Below are 12,985 nucleotides of genomic sequence, written 5' to 3'. Positions count from 1 at the left end.
GAGTCTTACCCGGGATTCAAAATCCTTCCTTATTGTGTACGCTCGTCCGGGCACAGTATCCTAACTGAGGCTTGGAGGAGGGTCATAGGGGGAGGAGCCAGTGCACACCACCTGATCCTAAAGCTTTTACTTTTGTGCCCTGTCTCCTGCGGAGCCGCTATTCCCCATGGTCCTGACGGAGTCCCCAGCATCCACTACGGACTACGAGAAATAGATTTATCGGTAAGTAAAATCTTATTTTATTTTTTTATTTTTTTATGGTTTAGATGCCCAGAATGGACTGGACCTGTACTGTAAGTATGAACATGGCAATTCATCAAACCCCTAATTCCCTGAGAGCAAACATGTACCATTTTAATTACTATCTGCCTTTAACAATCATCATTTTTAAAGTGTGTTCACTGTTGTGCATGTACCAAGGAATGGTGGCCACCTCTTCACTACTACAGTAAATCTGTGGGTCCGGTATGAAGACTCCCACTGATGCTGCCACCGTCCGTTGCTTGTTGCCACAGTAGCCTAAACACAAATTCCGTAGTATTCTTAGTAAAGGAGAGCAGCAAAGACCAAAAAGGGCATATAGCAAAAACAGTAATCCTAAACAAGTTATAATCTTGTCAGACCAAGAGACATTAACCAATAAAGATGGGGGTATTCAATTTAGGTTTTTTTTCTTTTTCATCCACTAGGGGTCACTGGAGTACTCTTGGGATATGGGCGGCGTAGCAGAACAAAGGCACTGAATATTTAAATTTAGAACTCTCCACCCCTCCATATCCCAGAGTACCTTAGTGTACGAACCCAGTGTTTTTTCTGTGCTCAAAGCACTAACATCGGCTTGTGGGATTCCCACACTTGTTGGAAGATTTTATTAATTTTTCATTTTTAATTTTTTTTTAATAGCACATCCCTTCCCAGTTTCAAGAAAGACATGGGTCCGGGATAGTGCCGCTGCACGGGCAGCGCATGGCGTGTCGGTCCTCACAAAGAGCACCCTCACAGCCACAGACAGCCCACTGCTCCTGCAAAGAGCAGCCAGGACTAGAGAGCTGGACGGAGCTTGCACAGAAGAAGCCCCGTCGCAGCCATAGATCACTGGAAAGCTGACTGAAAGCTGGACGGAGCTTACACATAGAAGCCCCGTCGCAGCCAGGACTACAGAGCTGGACGGAGCTTACACAGAAGAAGCCCCGTCACAGCCATGAGTTACATCACTGAAGCTGGACGGAGCTTACACATAAGAAGCCCCGTCGCAGCCATGATCAGGAGCAAGCAAGGTAGGCTGGGGAACGGGGCGGTCAGCGCAGGCTGCCGCCCCGTTATGTTGGGGTTAATATGCTGCCTCGCCGCTCATACGCCGCCAAGCCCAGCCGCTACGTCTGACAGAGACGGTGACATCAAGCCGCCCGTCCCAGCGCTCCGTTCGGCCGCCCAGCTCCGTCCGGCCGCACAGCAGGGGGGAAGCCATACTCAGTCTCAGTATGACCGCCGCTCCGTCCGGCCACCCAGCACCTTCCACCCACAAGGGCCAGTGCAGGCTTCCCGCAGAGAGTTCGGCCGCCCAGCTACGTCCGGCCGCCCAGCGCCATACGGCCGCAGACGCTCCCTCAGTCTCAGTACAGAGACGGTGACATGCCAGTGCAGGCTTCCCGCAGACACACAACGTTACAGGGGGGGAAGAGGCACGGTGGAAGCTGGCGGATCAAATATATGAACAGCAGGGTATATATATATATATATATATATCACAGGTATTTATAAGGTATTGTTACCTGTCCTGGCAGTAATAGGTTATTGAATCTATATTACTGTCTGTGAATAGGCTATTGAGCCTATATTAATGCTGTGTAAATATATTAATGTCTGTAATTATCATAGGCTATGAGCTTATATATATTTATTCATAGAGCATGTGTTGTACTCGGCCTGTGATTATACTGTATAATAGGCTATATTAACACGGAAACATTTGTAATTTGTTCTGTGATTATCAGGGTCAGCATGGCAAAGGGGCCATTTTAACCATGCTTCCTGTTGTTTTCCAGTTTGTAATTCTGGAACATTCCTGCCCTACATCTCTAAGCCACCAGAGGCGCAGGGGTGTTAGTGGGAATTTGGTTCGGGTTTCACATGCCCATGTGAACTGCTTTTCACATAAAGAATACTCTGGTTTCTCTTCAGATCGAATAAATCTTTCGCCTTTTACTAAAGATTTCCGTGGAGAGGAACAACCATGAGTTTCATATAATTTTTTGATGCCTGGCTACGGCTGGCCTTAATATGCTTTTAAGCAATAAAAATATATATATGACACATAATAACTTCAATAAGTCGTGCAAGTGTCTGTCCGTTGCCTATTGTGATGTCTGTCTGCATAGCGAGTAAGGCTCTAGCGCAGACTAAAAATAATTTTAAAAATCCTATAAGCATGGGCAATTCAAATTAAAAGAGCGGTAACAACGGAGTCTCGGAAGTACTCCGCCTGCTCTAACAGTCTTTCCAAAGGGCCAATTTCCCTTTGGGTACCATGGTGTTTATTTAACTGGTCTTATAATTTAATGCACGATTCTATGTCAAATCTCACACCGATAACTACGAGTGAGAAGGGTACATTATCCCAGCACTCAGATAGTGCGGGGTTTTTGACAACATACATTGCTAAATCCCAGTGAGTCAATGTCTCCATTTTTACAGAGACTGAGTAGACTCTAACCACTATTTAATCGTTTCCAAAATGACGCGATCCACCATTGGTAAATGCGTCTGTGTCAAACATTATAAAGACCCAAGATACATTTGGGTCACTAGACTCTATGTATGGAAATAATGAGATCACTGTTAAAAGAAGCTGCAGAGTATATCTGTAAAGCTTCTGCTAACGCCGGTTACTTCGATTCTCACTTTTCATCGTCGCTAGTTTCAGCACGACAAGGCCAGAGCTTGTTTGGTCCTAAATTTGATATTCAGCCATTACCGCATCCAGTATCAAAACGGAAATACTTGTGCCGGCGTTTAATCCCTTTAGACTTCAGTTTTTTCAAGGCGGTGGTACAAAACAGTCACGCCTTGTAACGACAGGACGCTACAGTCAGCAAGCCAGTGGTTTGATGACCTCTTTTCCAATTGTGAAAGCGCGTCTTTACATGTTACATTTGCGGGGTTTCCAGACTTCAACTCATGGATGTCTCAGCTATTTACAGATTAAAGGACAAGACTGCCTCTGTCGAACGGTTTGGCAGGTTGCCATTTAGTCTCTGCTGGTTTTCAGCTGTCTTTATAACCAGGCAGTAGTACACCAACAGAGTCAGGGTTACTTATTCCCCTCTGTTTGAGCAAAACCAGACAGCTCCGTCGCAATCTCAATCAGCAAGTCACTTACTGCAGTTTGAAAATGGATTTTCTGCGGTTAGTATTTGCTTATTGGAGCCACAAAATGCATAATTGCACTTGATCTTCACAATGCGTATTTACCCATTCCGGTTGGTTCATCACAGGTTCTAGCGTTTGCAAAACGCCACAACCATTAACCATTTCAGGTCTACCGTTTCTTGTCAACGCCTCGGGTATTTACCAAAGTGATGTTGGTGATGATAGCTCATCTCAGAGTCCTGATAGACGATCTGCTCATAAGAACTGTCTCAACAGAGTTCCTCTATCTTAGAAGATCTGCTCATAAGAACTGTCTCAACAAAGTTCCTCTAACTTGCGCTACTAATGTATACTGCGGTGGCAGATCAAGTTCAAAAACAATCGCATCTAATTCCGTCTAAACGACGTCAATTCCTAGGTAAGATTATAAATACGGTAAATCAAAGACATTTACCTACTACACCAGCAAGAACAAATGTACATCTAGTAATTAGTGCAAAACACGCACACTAGCGGTACATTGGTGTATTCGCCTGTTAAGAATAATGTGTTTCAAAGCGTTTTAGTTCGCCGGCCTTCACTCGCGTTTCCCACAGAGGAGCGAGGGTGTATATACTCTGGACGAGAGTCTCAGAGGTTCAGGAGTTGTAGTTAAAAAAGATCAGCGACAGAGGTTCTAAAATGGATCACGACAGATTGCTGTCGATAAATGTCCTGGAACTCCGTGCATTTTACAATGCACTACATGCTTCGCTTTCAGTCTGACCAAGGGCAGTCAGACAAAGCAACGGCAGTTGCATACACAACAACCAGGGAGAACCAAGAAGCCGCATGGCAATGCGGCAGGTAACTCGAATCCTCAATTGCCCAGAACACCATTATGTGATAATGTCAAGGGAGTTCATTCCGTGAGTGGACATCTGTTAGACAGATGATCTCACCCGTCAGGATTTAGATCCTGAAAACTGGACATTAAATCCAGAGGTGTTTCATATGTGAGTCCACAGAAGGGGGTTACCCTCAGGTATACATGATGGCATCTCGCCACAATTACAAAAGCTCAGTATGTGTACAAAACGACAGATCACAAGGGCAGTGGCGGTGGAGTCTCTCACATTCGTGTGGTCATTCAGCATCGTGTATCTGGCTCCACCATTTTCCGCTGCTCTCTCCGTTGCCAAAACGGATCATAAGACAGTTCGTCACAGTCATACTAGTGATATCTCATGGGTTTCGGAGAGCTTGCTTCTCGAATCTCCAAGGAATACTTGCACACGATCTTGGCCCGCTCATAATACGTCCAACCTGTTACAACAGGGAACGTTCTTTTATCCATAGTTACCTATGTACCTATTACCTATGTACCGCAGCTGCGGTTGACGGGGTGAGGGTTCAGACCGCCCTCTTAAGAAAAGAAATAGGGCATTACAGTATATACCAACCATGTTACGAGCTAGTAAGCCGCTTAAGGCAGCTCATTATTACAAAATTTGGTGTGCTTACATAGGTGGTAAAGCTCGGAAGTTTCCGACATCATCCTTCAAGTTACCCGTATTCTGTTAAACGGGGTGGGATGGAAAACTGCGTTTATCTGCACTGAGGGTGCAGGTATCTGTGTGGTCAACTTATTTTCAAAGACGTTTGGCTCTATTGCGTCTGTACACACCTTTCTACAAGGTGTCATCAAAGTGCAGCCTACATTTATCTCACCTACAGCGCCAGGTGACTTGAGGTTGGGTTCAGATTTCTTACAGTTTTCATATTTTGAACCCTTACAACAAATGGGGATTAAGTTTCTCACTTGGGAAAACATTTTTCTTCTAGCCTTAGCTTCGGCAAGGGTTTTGTTTTCATATTTGGGTGCCTTGTATTCCAAGCCACCGTATTTGAGTTTTCTCATGACAAGCAGATCTTCGGACGAATTCCGCTTTCTTATTCTTCACATCAATATACCAATAGTGGTTCCTGTGTGGACAGCACATTCTAGAATTCTGAATGTGGTACACGCATTATGCGTTTATATATGTCCCGAACGTCTACAGTACGTGATACGGATACGTTGTTTGTTCTCTAGGATGCTGCCAACTGGGGTTAACCAGTTTCTCAGCAGACATTATCCAGTTGGATAATAATGACTACAAGTCAGGCTTACTTTAAGGCTAAGTTACAATCGCCTACGTCAGTAATAGCTCATCCCACAGGTTCTGTGGGAATGTCACACCCAGCGGGTCGTGGAGCGTCTACGACGCGGCTACATAGCCTTCAGTGCACCACGTTTACACGTTATGAATGGTTGCGGCATCAGCATCTAGCTTTGGCTGCCTACTGTTACAAGTGTCAAACAGCTCTCCCGCCCACGAGGGAAGCTTTGGTACGTCCCAAGAGTACTCCAGTGACCCCTAGTGGATGAAAAAGAAAATAGGATTTTGGTACTTACCAGGTAAATCCTTTTCTTTGAATCCATAGGGGGCACTGGACGCCCACCCAGAGCAGTTTACCTGGGTTGTTTTAAGCTCAGAGGAGCTTAGGGTAACACGTTTTACCTGGTTTGTATTAAGCTCAAAGGAGCTTATGGTAACACATTTTCACCGAATGGTTCAAGGTATAAAGGTCTATCGGTTATGGTGTCAACTGTTTAGTTGACATTAACGTTATGGGTCAACTTTGTTGTTGTCCGTTATGTTATAGGAATTCTCCATTGTCAACCTCTCTATAGTAGTTCGCTCAGTAAAAACACTGGGTTCGTACACTAAGGTACTCTGGGATATGGAGGGGTGGAGAGTTCTAAATTTAAATATTCAGTGCCTTTGTTCTGCTACGCCGCCCATATCCCAAGAGTACTCCAGTGCCCCCTATGGATTCAAAGAAAAGGATTTACCTGGTAAGTACCAAAATCCTATTTTTTTTTCGCCTAGGCTTTTTTTTTTTTTGCTATTTTTCAGGGCTAATGCCCTAATCAGTAGCATGGCTGTTTTTTCAGCATAGGCAAAAAATTCAGCAGGCGAAAAATTCAGTGAATCCACATGTTTTCTGACCTGCGCCGAAAAACGGGGGCCGTTTGTGCAGCTTTTAAGGCCTTTTTTTCACCATTGCTTTTTTTTTTTACTTGGGGGGGGGGGGGGGGGGATAAAAAGTCTTAAAACAGTAGGTGAATAAGGCCAACAATGGAATAGGCGGTGGGCAAATTCAATAGCTCTGGGATTACCGGTGCTAATTGAATACCCCCCCCCCTGTATTACAGTACCTAAAATAGTCGTATCACAGTATGTCATATGCAAATGTACATATATAAATATAATGTTATCGCATACAGGATGCAATCACAAACCTTCTCAGCATGGACAGTATTTGGTTATACAAAAAAAAATCAGTATAATAGAGGCCACTGTTCTGCCGCTAAGATTTGTTGTGTTCATGCTCCTTCCACTGTAGATGGAACCTATTCTTTGTCTTCGAGAGCACCACCAATAAACGTCACCACCTCCTCCAGGCAATGGTCATGTTTTCTGCCAGAAACAATGGCTACCTTTTGCCACTCGGTCATGTTACGTGTACGACCCGTGGTTTCACTTGAAAAATAATTATCTCAACAAATTCACATTGTATCTATTCCTCGGACAATCAAAATGACCATCCAATAGTTTGTCACCATCTACACGTATGTTCATGTCCCGCTTCGTTGAACTTATACCACTTGCCTTTCCACATTCCATATTTTATCTGAATATATATATATATATATATATAATAAAATTTGTCACATGACTTCAGGGGTGCTTATCTTTGTAGGCTCTTAATAGAATTGCCTTAAAAAGGGATAAATATTTAACGTGATTTTTTCCTTTGGGGAGGTCTTTTAGTAACTCAGATTAATAACGCAGATTCTTATTCCACGCCAGGATCAATTTGTCTGGTCTGTAGTTTAAGTTACTCAGTCTAAATTGAAGACAGCTTCTCTTACAAACAGGTGGCTCACAGGTTCAGTACTGGACCTGTGAGTCGGGTGTGGTATGGCTGACCGGCAGTGCATGTCAACCGTCAGGATAGTGAGGGGGCGGGATGTTGGTGGATGTCATGTGACAATCGGTGTCCTGACCACTGGTCACATGAATACCACCCTGTGAGTCACCTGTTTGTAAGAGAAGTGATGATGGACACAGGTTGGCCGGAGAGCTCCTAGTCTTCCAGGGACCTACTCCTAAGCCAAAATTAAGCAAACCTTTTAAAGGCATTTAATCATTATCATCGTAAGATATATGATCATCAAGTATTAACAAGGCTATTTCCTATTAGTATTATCAATTGGGTGCTACGTGTGTGTGTGAGAGATATATATCTATATCTATATCTATATCTATATCTATATCTATATATATATATATATATATATATATATATATATATCTATCTATAACACATTGGTGAATTGAATATCTGAAGTCTTGTTCTAGCACGAAGTACAAACCATTTTAAAGATTTAAGTCAAAAATGAATGACACAAATGTGATTTTATTGTAACTTTTAATATAGTTCTTAATAAAATCATGTATTGGAATGCATAGTATGTGCTCTGTATGCTTATTCTCATAAGATAAATGGATATCAAATAAGGAGATTTGCTATTGGTATTATGAATTGAGTGCTGCCCTAATATCCATTTTGGGTAAGCGGCCCAGAATAAAGTTGTAAATCGATTTTAATATTAAAGGATAATGTATATAGGGTTCTAGTATGTTTGTTTATATTGTCTCTTGCTCATTGCACAATACAATGTTTCTCTTGCGTCCTAGAGGATGCTGGGGACTCCGTAAGGACCATGGGGTATAGACAGGCTCCGCTGGAGACATGGGCACTATAAAGAACTTTTAGTATGTGTGTGCACTGGCTCCTCCCTCTATGCCCCTCCTCCAGACCTCGGTTAGATCCTGTGCCCAGAGGAGATTGGGTGCATTACAGGGGAGCTCTCCTGAGTTTCTCTGAAAAAGGAATTTTGTTAGGTTTTTTAATTTTCAGGGAGCACTGCTGGCAACAGGCTCCATGCATCGTGGGACTGAGGAGAGAGAAGCAGACCTACTTAAGTGATGGGCGCTGCTTCTTAGGCTATTGGACACCATTAGCTCCAGAGGGAGTCGGATGCAGGTCTCTCCCAACCCCCATTCGTCCCAGAGCCGCGCCGCCGTCCTCCTCACAGAGCCGGAAGATAGAAGCCGCGTGAGTATAAAAAGAAAAGACTTCAAGGCGGCAGAAGACTTCAGATCTTCCCTGAGGTAAGCACGTAGCGGTAACGCAGTGCGCCATTGCTCCTACACACAATAGCAGGCATTGACGGGTGCAGGGCGCAGGGGGAGGGCCCTGGGCAGCTATGTAAACCTCTAGGCTGGCATTTGTGAATGTTTGGGCTGCAGAGGCAGTAATTATTAAAATCCCCCGACAGTTTAAACAATTGAGCGGGACCGAAGCCCGCCGCTGGAGGGGGCGGAGCTTGGTCCCTCCGCACTAACCAGCGCCATTTTCTCCCACAGAGCACCGCAGAGAAGCTGACTCCCCGGACTCTCCCCTGCTGAACACGGTGACAGAGGGCTGGAAAGAGAGGGGGGCACTTTTAATTGGCGCAGTGAGTGTATATAGATAGATTTATATAAAAGTGCTGTTTATCTGGGAATTCTGTTTCCAGTGTCAGTTGGCGCTGGGTGTGTGCTGGCATACTCTCTCTCTCCAAAGGGCCTTATTGGGGATCTGTCTCCTTATAACTATATCCCTGTGTGTGGGGGTGTCGGTACGCGTGTGTCGGCATGTCTGAAGCGGAAGGCTCATCTAAGGAGGAGGTGGAGAAGATGATTGTGGTGTCTCCATCGGCAACGCCGACTCATGATTGGATGGACATGTGGAATGTTTTAAATGCAAATTTGACCTTATTACATAAGAGAGTGGACAAAGCAGAGTCCAGGGAAAAAGCAGGAAGTCAATCCACGGCTTCGACTGGGTCACAGGGCCCTTCAGGGTCTCAAAAACGTTCCCTATCCCAAGTAGAAGACACTGATACCGACACGGATTCTGACTCCAGTGTCTACTATGATGATGCAAGGTTACACCCAAGGGTGGCCAAAAGTATTCATTATATGATTATTGCAATAAAAGATGTTTTGCATATCACAGATGACCCCTCAGTCCCTGACACGAGGGTACACATGTTTAAGGAAAAGAAACTTGAGGTAACATTTCCCCATCTTATGAGCTGAACGCTGTATTTGAAAAATCTTGGGAAACTGCAGATTTCCAAGAGGATTCTCATGGCATACCCTTTCCCTGCACAGGACAGGGTACGGTGGGAATATTCCCCAGGGTGGACAAGGCTTTAACGCGTCTGTCCAAGAAGGTGGCGCTGCAGTCTCCAGACACGGCAGCCCTCAAGGATCCTGCTGATCACAGACAGGAGACTACCTTAAATCTATTTATACGCATACGGGTGCTTTACTCAGACTGACAATTGCATGGGTATGTAGCGCAGTTGCGGCTTGGACAGATACCTTGTCAACTGACATTGATACCCTGGACAGGGATACCATTTTATTGACCTTAGGTCACATTAAAGACGCAGTCTTATATATGAGAGACGCTCAGAGAGACGTTGGGCTGCTAGGTTCGAGAGCCAACGCGATGGCGATTTCTGCTAGACGAGCCCTGTGGACCCGCCAATGGACGGGTGATGCAGACTCAAAGAAGCATATGGAGGTTTTACCTTAAAAGGGTGATGTTTTATTTGGGGATGGTCTCGCGGACCTGGTTTCCACAGCTACCGCGGATAAATCTACTTTTTTTTTTTGCCTTTTGTTCCCCCACAGCAAGAGAGAACTCCACAATATCAGATGCAGTCCTTTTGGTCGCATAAGTCCAGAAGAGGTCGGGGTTCCTCCTTACTCGCCAGAGGTAAGTGTAGAGGGAAAAGAGTGCCTGCTTCGGCTAGTTCCCAGGAGCAGAAGTCCTCCCCGGCTTCTGCTAAATCCACCGCATGACGCTGGGGCTCCACTGAGGGAGTCCGCGCCGGTGGGGGCACGTCTTCGACTCTTCAGCCAGGTCTGGGTTCTTTCAGACCTGGATCCTTGGGCGATGGAGATTGTATCCCAAGGCTACAAACTGGAATTCGAAGAGGTGCCCCCTCGCCAATTTTTTTCAAGTCTGCCTTGCCAGTTTCTCCCCCGGAAAGGGAAGTAGTATTGGGTGCAATTCAAAAGCTGTGTCAACAGCAACTGATTGTCAAGGTTCCCCTGGTCCAACAGGGGAAAGGGTAATATTCAACCCTGTTCGTGGTCCTGAAGCCCGATGGTTCGGTCAGACCCATTTTAAATCTAAAATCCCTAAACCTGTATTTGAAAAAATTCAAATTCAAGATGGAATCACTCCGGGCTGTGATATCCAGTCTGGAAGGGGGGGATTTTATGGTGTCACTGGACATAAAGGATGCCTACCTTCATGTCCCCAAATAGCCTCCTCATCAGGAGTACCTGAGGTTCGCTGTACAGGACTGTCATTACCAGTTTCAGACGTTGCCGTTTGGGCTTTCCACGGCACCGAGGATTTTCACCAAGGTGATGGCGGAGATGATGGTGCTCCTGCGCAGGCAGGGAATCACAATTGTCCCATACTTGGACGATCTCCTAATAAAGACGAGATTGAGAAATCAATTGCTGAAGAGCGTGTCGCTCTCCCTGAGAGTGCTACAACAGCACGGTTGGATTCTCAATCTGCCAAAGTCACAATTGGTTCCAACGACTCGACTATCATTCCTAGGCATGATTCTGGACACGGAACAGAAGAGGGGTTTTCTCCCAATGGAAAGTCTAGGACCTCCAGAACATGGTCAGAGACCTGTTGAAACCAAAAAGTGTCTGTTCATCAATGCACTCGAGTTCTGGGGAAAATGGTGGCAGCCTACGAGGCCATCCCTTTTGGCAGGTTCCATGCGAGGACATTTCAGTGGGACCTTCTGGACAAGTGGTCCGGGTCCCATCTATACATACATCAGAAGATAAGCCTGTCCCCCAGGGCCAGGGTGTCCCTCCTGTGGTGGCTGCAGAGTGCTCACCTTCTAGAGGGTCGCAGGTTCGGCATTCAGGACTGGGTTCTGATAACCACGAACGCGAGCCTCCGAGGATGGGGAGCAGTCACACAACGAAGAAATTTTCAGGGACTATGGTCAAGCCAGGAGGCTTGTCTACACATCAACGTGCTGGAATTGAGGGCCATATACAACGGCCTACAACAAGCGGAGAGTCTTCTTCGCGACCTACCGGTGCTGATTCAATCAGACAACGTCACAGCCGTGGCTCATGTAAACCGCCAAGGCGGGACAAGGAGCAGAGTGGCAATGGCGGAAGCCACCAGGATTCTTCGCTGGGTGGAAAATCACGTAAGCATTCTGTCAGCGGTCTTCATTCCGGGAGTGGACAACTGGGAAGCAGACTTCCTCAGCAGACAAGATCTCCATCAAGGAGAGTGTGGACTTCATCAAGAGGTTTTTGCAGAGATAACAAGTCGTTGGAATTCCTCAAATAGACATGATGGCGTCACGCTTTAACAAGAAGCTTCGGAGGTATTGTGCCAGGTCAAGGGACCCTCAGGCAGTAGCGGTAGACGCCCTGGTGACACCATGGGCGTTTCAGTCGGTCTGTGTGTTCCCTCTCATCTCCAAAAATATTGAGAATCATATGACGAACAAGAGTGCAGACAATACTCATTGTTCCAGATTGGCCTCGAAGGGCCTGGTATTCAGATCTTCAGGAAATGCTCACAGAAGATCCGTGGCCTCTTCCTCTCAGGGAGGACCTGTTGCAGCAGGGGCCCTGCGTGTTCCAAGACTTACCGCGGTTACGTTTGACGACATGGCGGTTGAACAGTCTCCTAGCTGAGAAAGGTATTCCGGAGGAAGTCATCCCTACTCTGATAAACGCTAGTAAGGATGTGACGGCGAAACATTATCCCCGTATCTGGACGAAGTATGTATCTTGGTGTGAAGCCAAGAATGCTCCTACGGAAGATTTCCATCTGGGTCGTTTTCTCCACTTTCTACAGACAGGAGTGGATATGGGCCTGAAGTTAGGACCGAAATTTGTACCATAATGGAGCCTATCTATATTCAGATTTTTGTGAAGGGAGTGCTGCACATCCAGCCTCCTTTTGTGCCCCCAGTGGCACCATGGGACCTTAACGTGGTGTTAAGGTTCCTAAAATCTCACTGGTTTGAACCTCTTCAAACGGTTGAACGGTTTTCTCACTTGGAAGGTGGTCATGTTATTGGCCTTGGCATCTGCAAGGCGGGTGTCCGAATTGGCGGCCTTGTCTCACAAGAGCCCCTATTTGAGTTTCCATGTAGATAGAGTTGAGGACTCGTCAATTTTTGCCTAAGGTGGTTTCTTCATTTCATATGAACCAACCTATTGTGGTGCCTGTGGCTACTGGTGACTTGGAGGACTCCAAGTCTCTGGATGTAGTCAGGGCCTTAAAAATGTATGTAGCCAGAACGGCTAGGGTTAGGAGAACAGAGGCTCTGTTTGTCCTGTATGCAGCCAACAAGGTTGGCGCTCCTGCTTCTAAGCAGACTATTGCTCGCTGGATCTGT

The 12,985-nt window shown here is 45.8% G+C and overlaps 1 protein-coding gene and 1 non-coding gene across 2 annotated transcripts in view; both read left to right on the top strand.

Annotated features, from left to right (window-relative positions):
* LOC134933420 (matrin-3-like) overlaps positions 1–12,985 on the top strand; it is a 221,607-nt gene that overhangs the window by 42,731 nt on the left and 165,891 nt on the right. The window contains exon 5 of the mRNA XM_063928616.1: positions 267–293. Within this exon, the coding sequence (XP_063784686.1) occupies positions 267–293 (27 nt within the window). The remainder of the gene's footprint in view (positions 1–266; positions 294–12,985) is intronic.
* On the top strand, positions 2,162–2,276 carry LOC134938651 (U5 spliceosomal RNA). The gene has a single exon (XR_010181167.1). It is a non-coding gene; the product is annotated as a U5 spliceosomal RNA (small nuclear RNA).

The sequence above is a fragment of the Pseudophryne corroboree genome, chromosome 6 (assembly GCF_028390025.1).
Source record: "Pseudophryne corroboree isolate aPseCor3 chromosome 6, aPseCor3.hap2, whole genome shotgun sequence".
Classification (NCBI taxonomy): Eukaryota; Metazoa; Chordata; class Amphibia; order Anura; family Myobatrachidae; genus Pseudophryne; species Pseudophryne corroboree.
The sequence above is the reverse complement of the archived record's forward strand: the minus strand, read 5'-3'. Positions and strand labels throughout refer to the sequence as shown.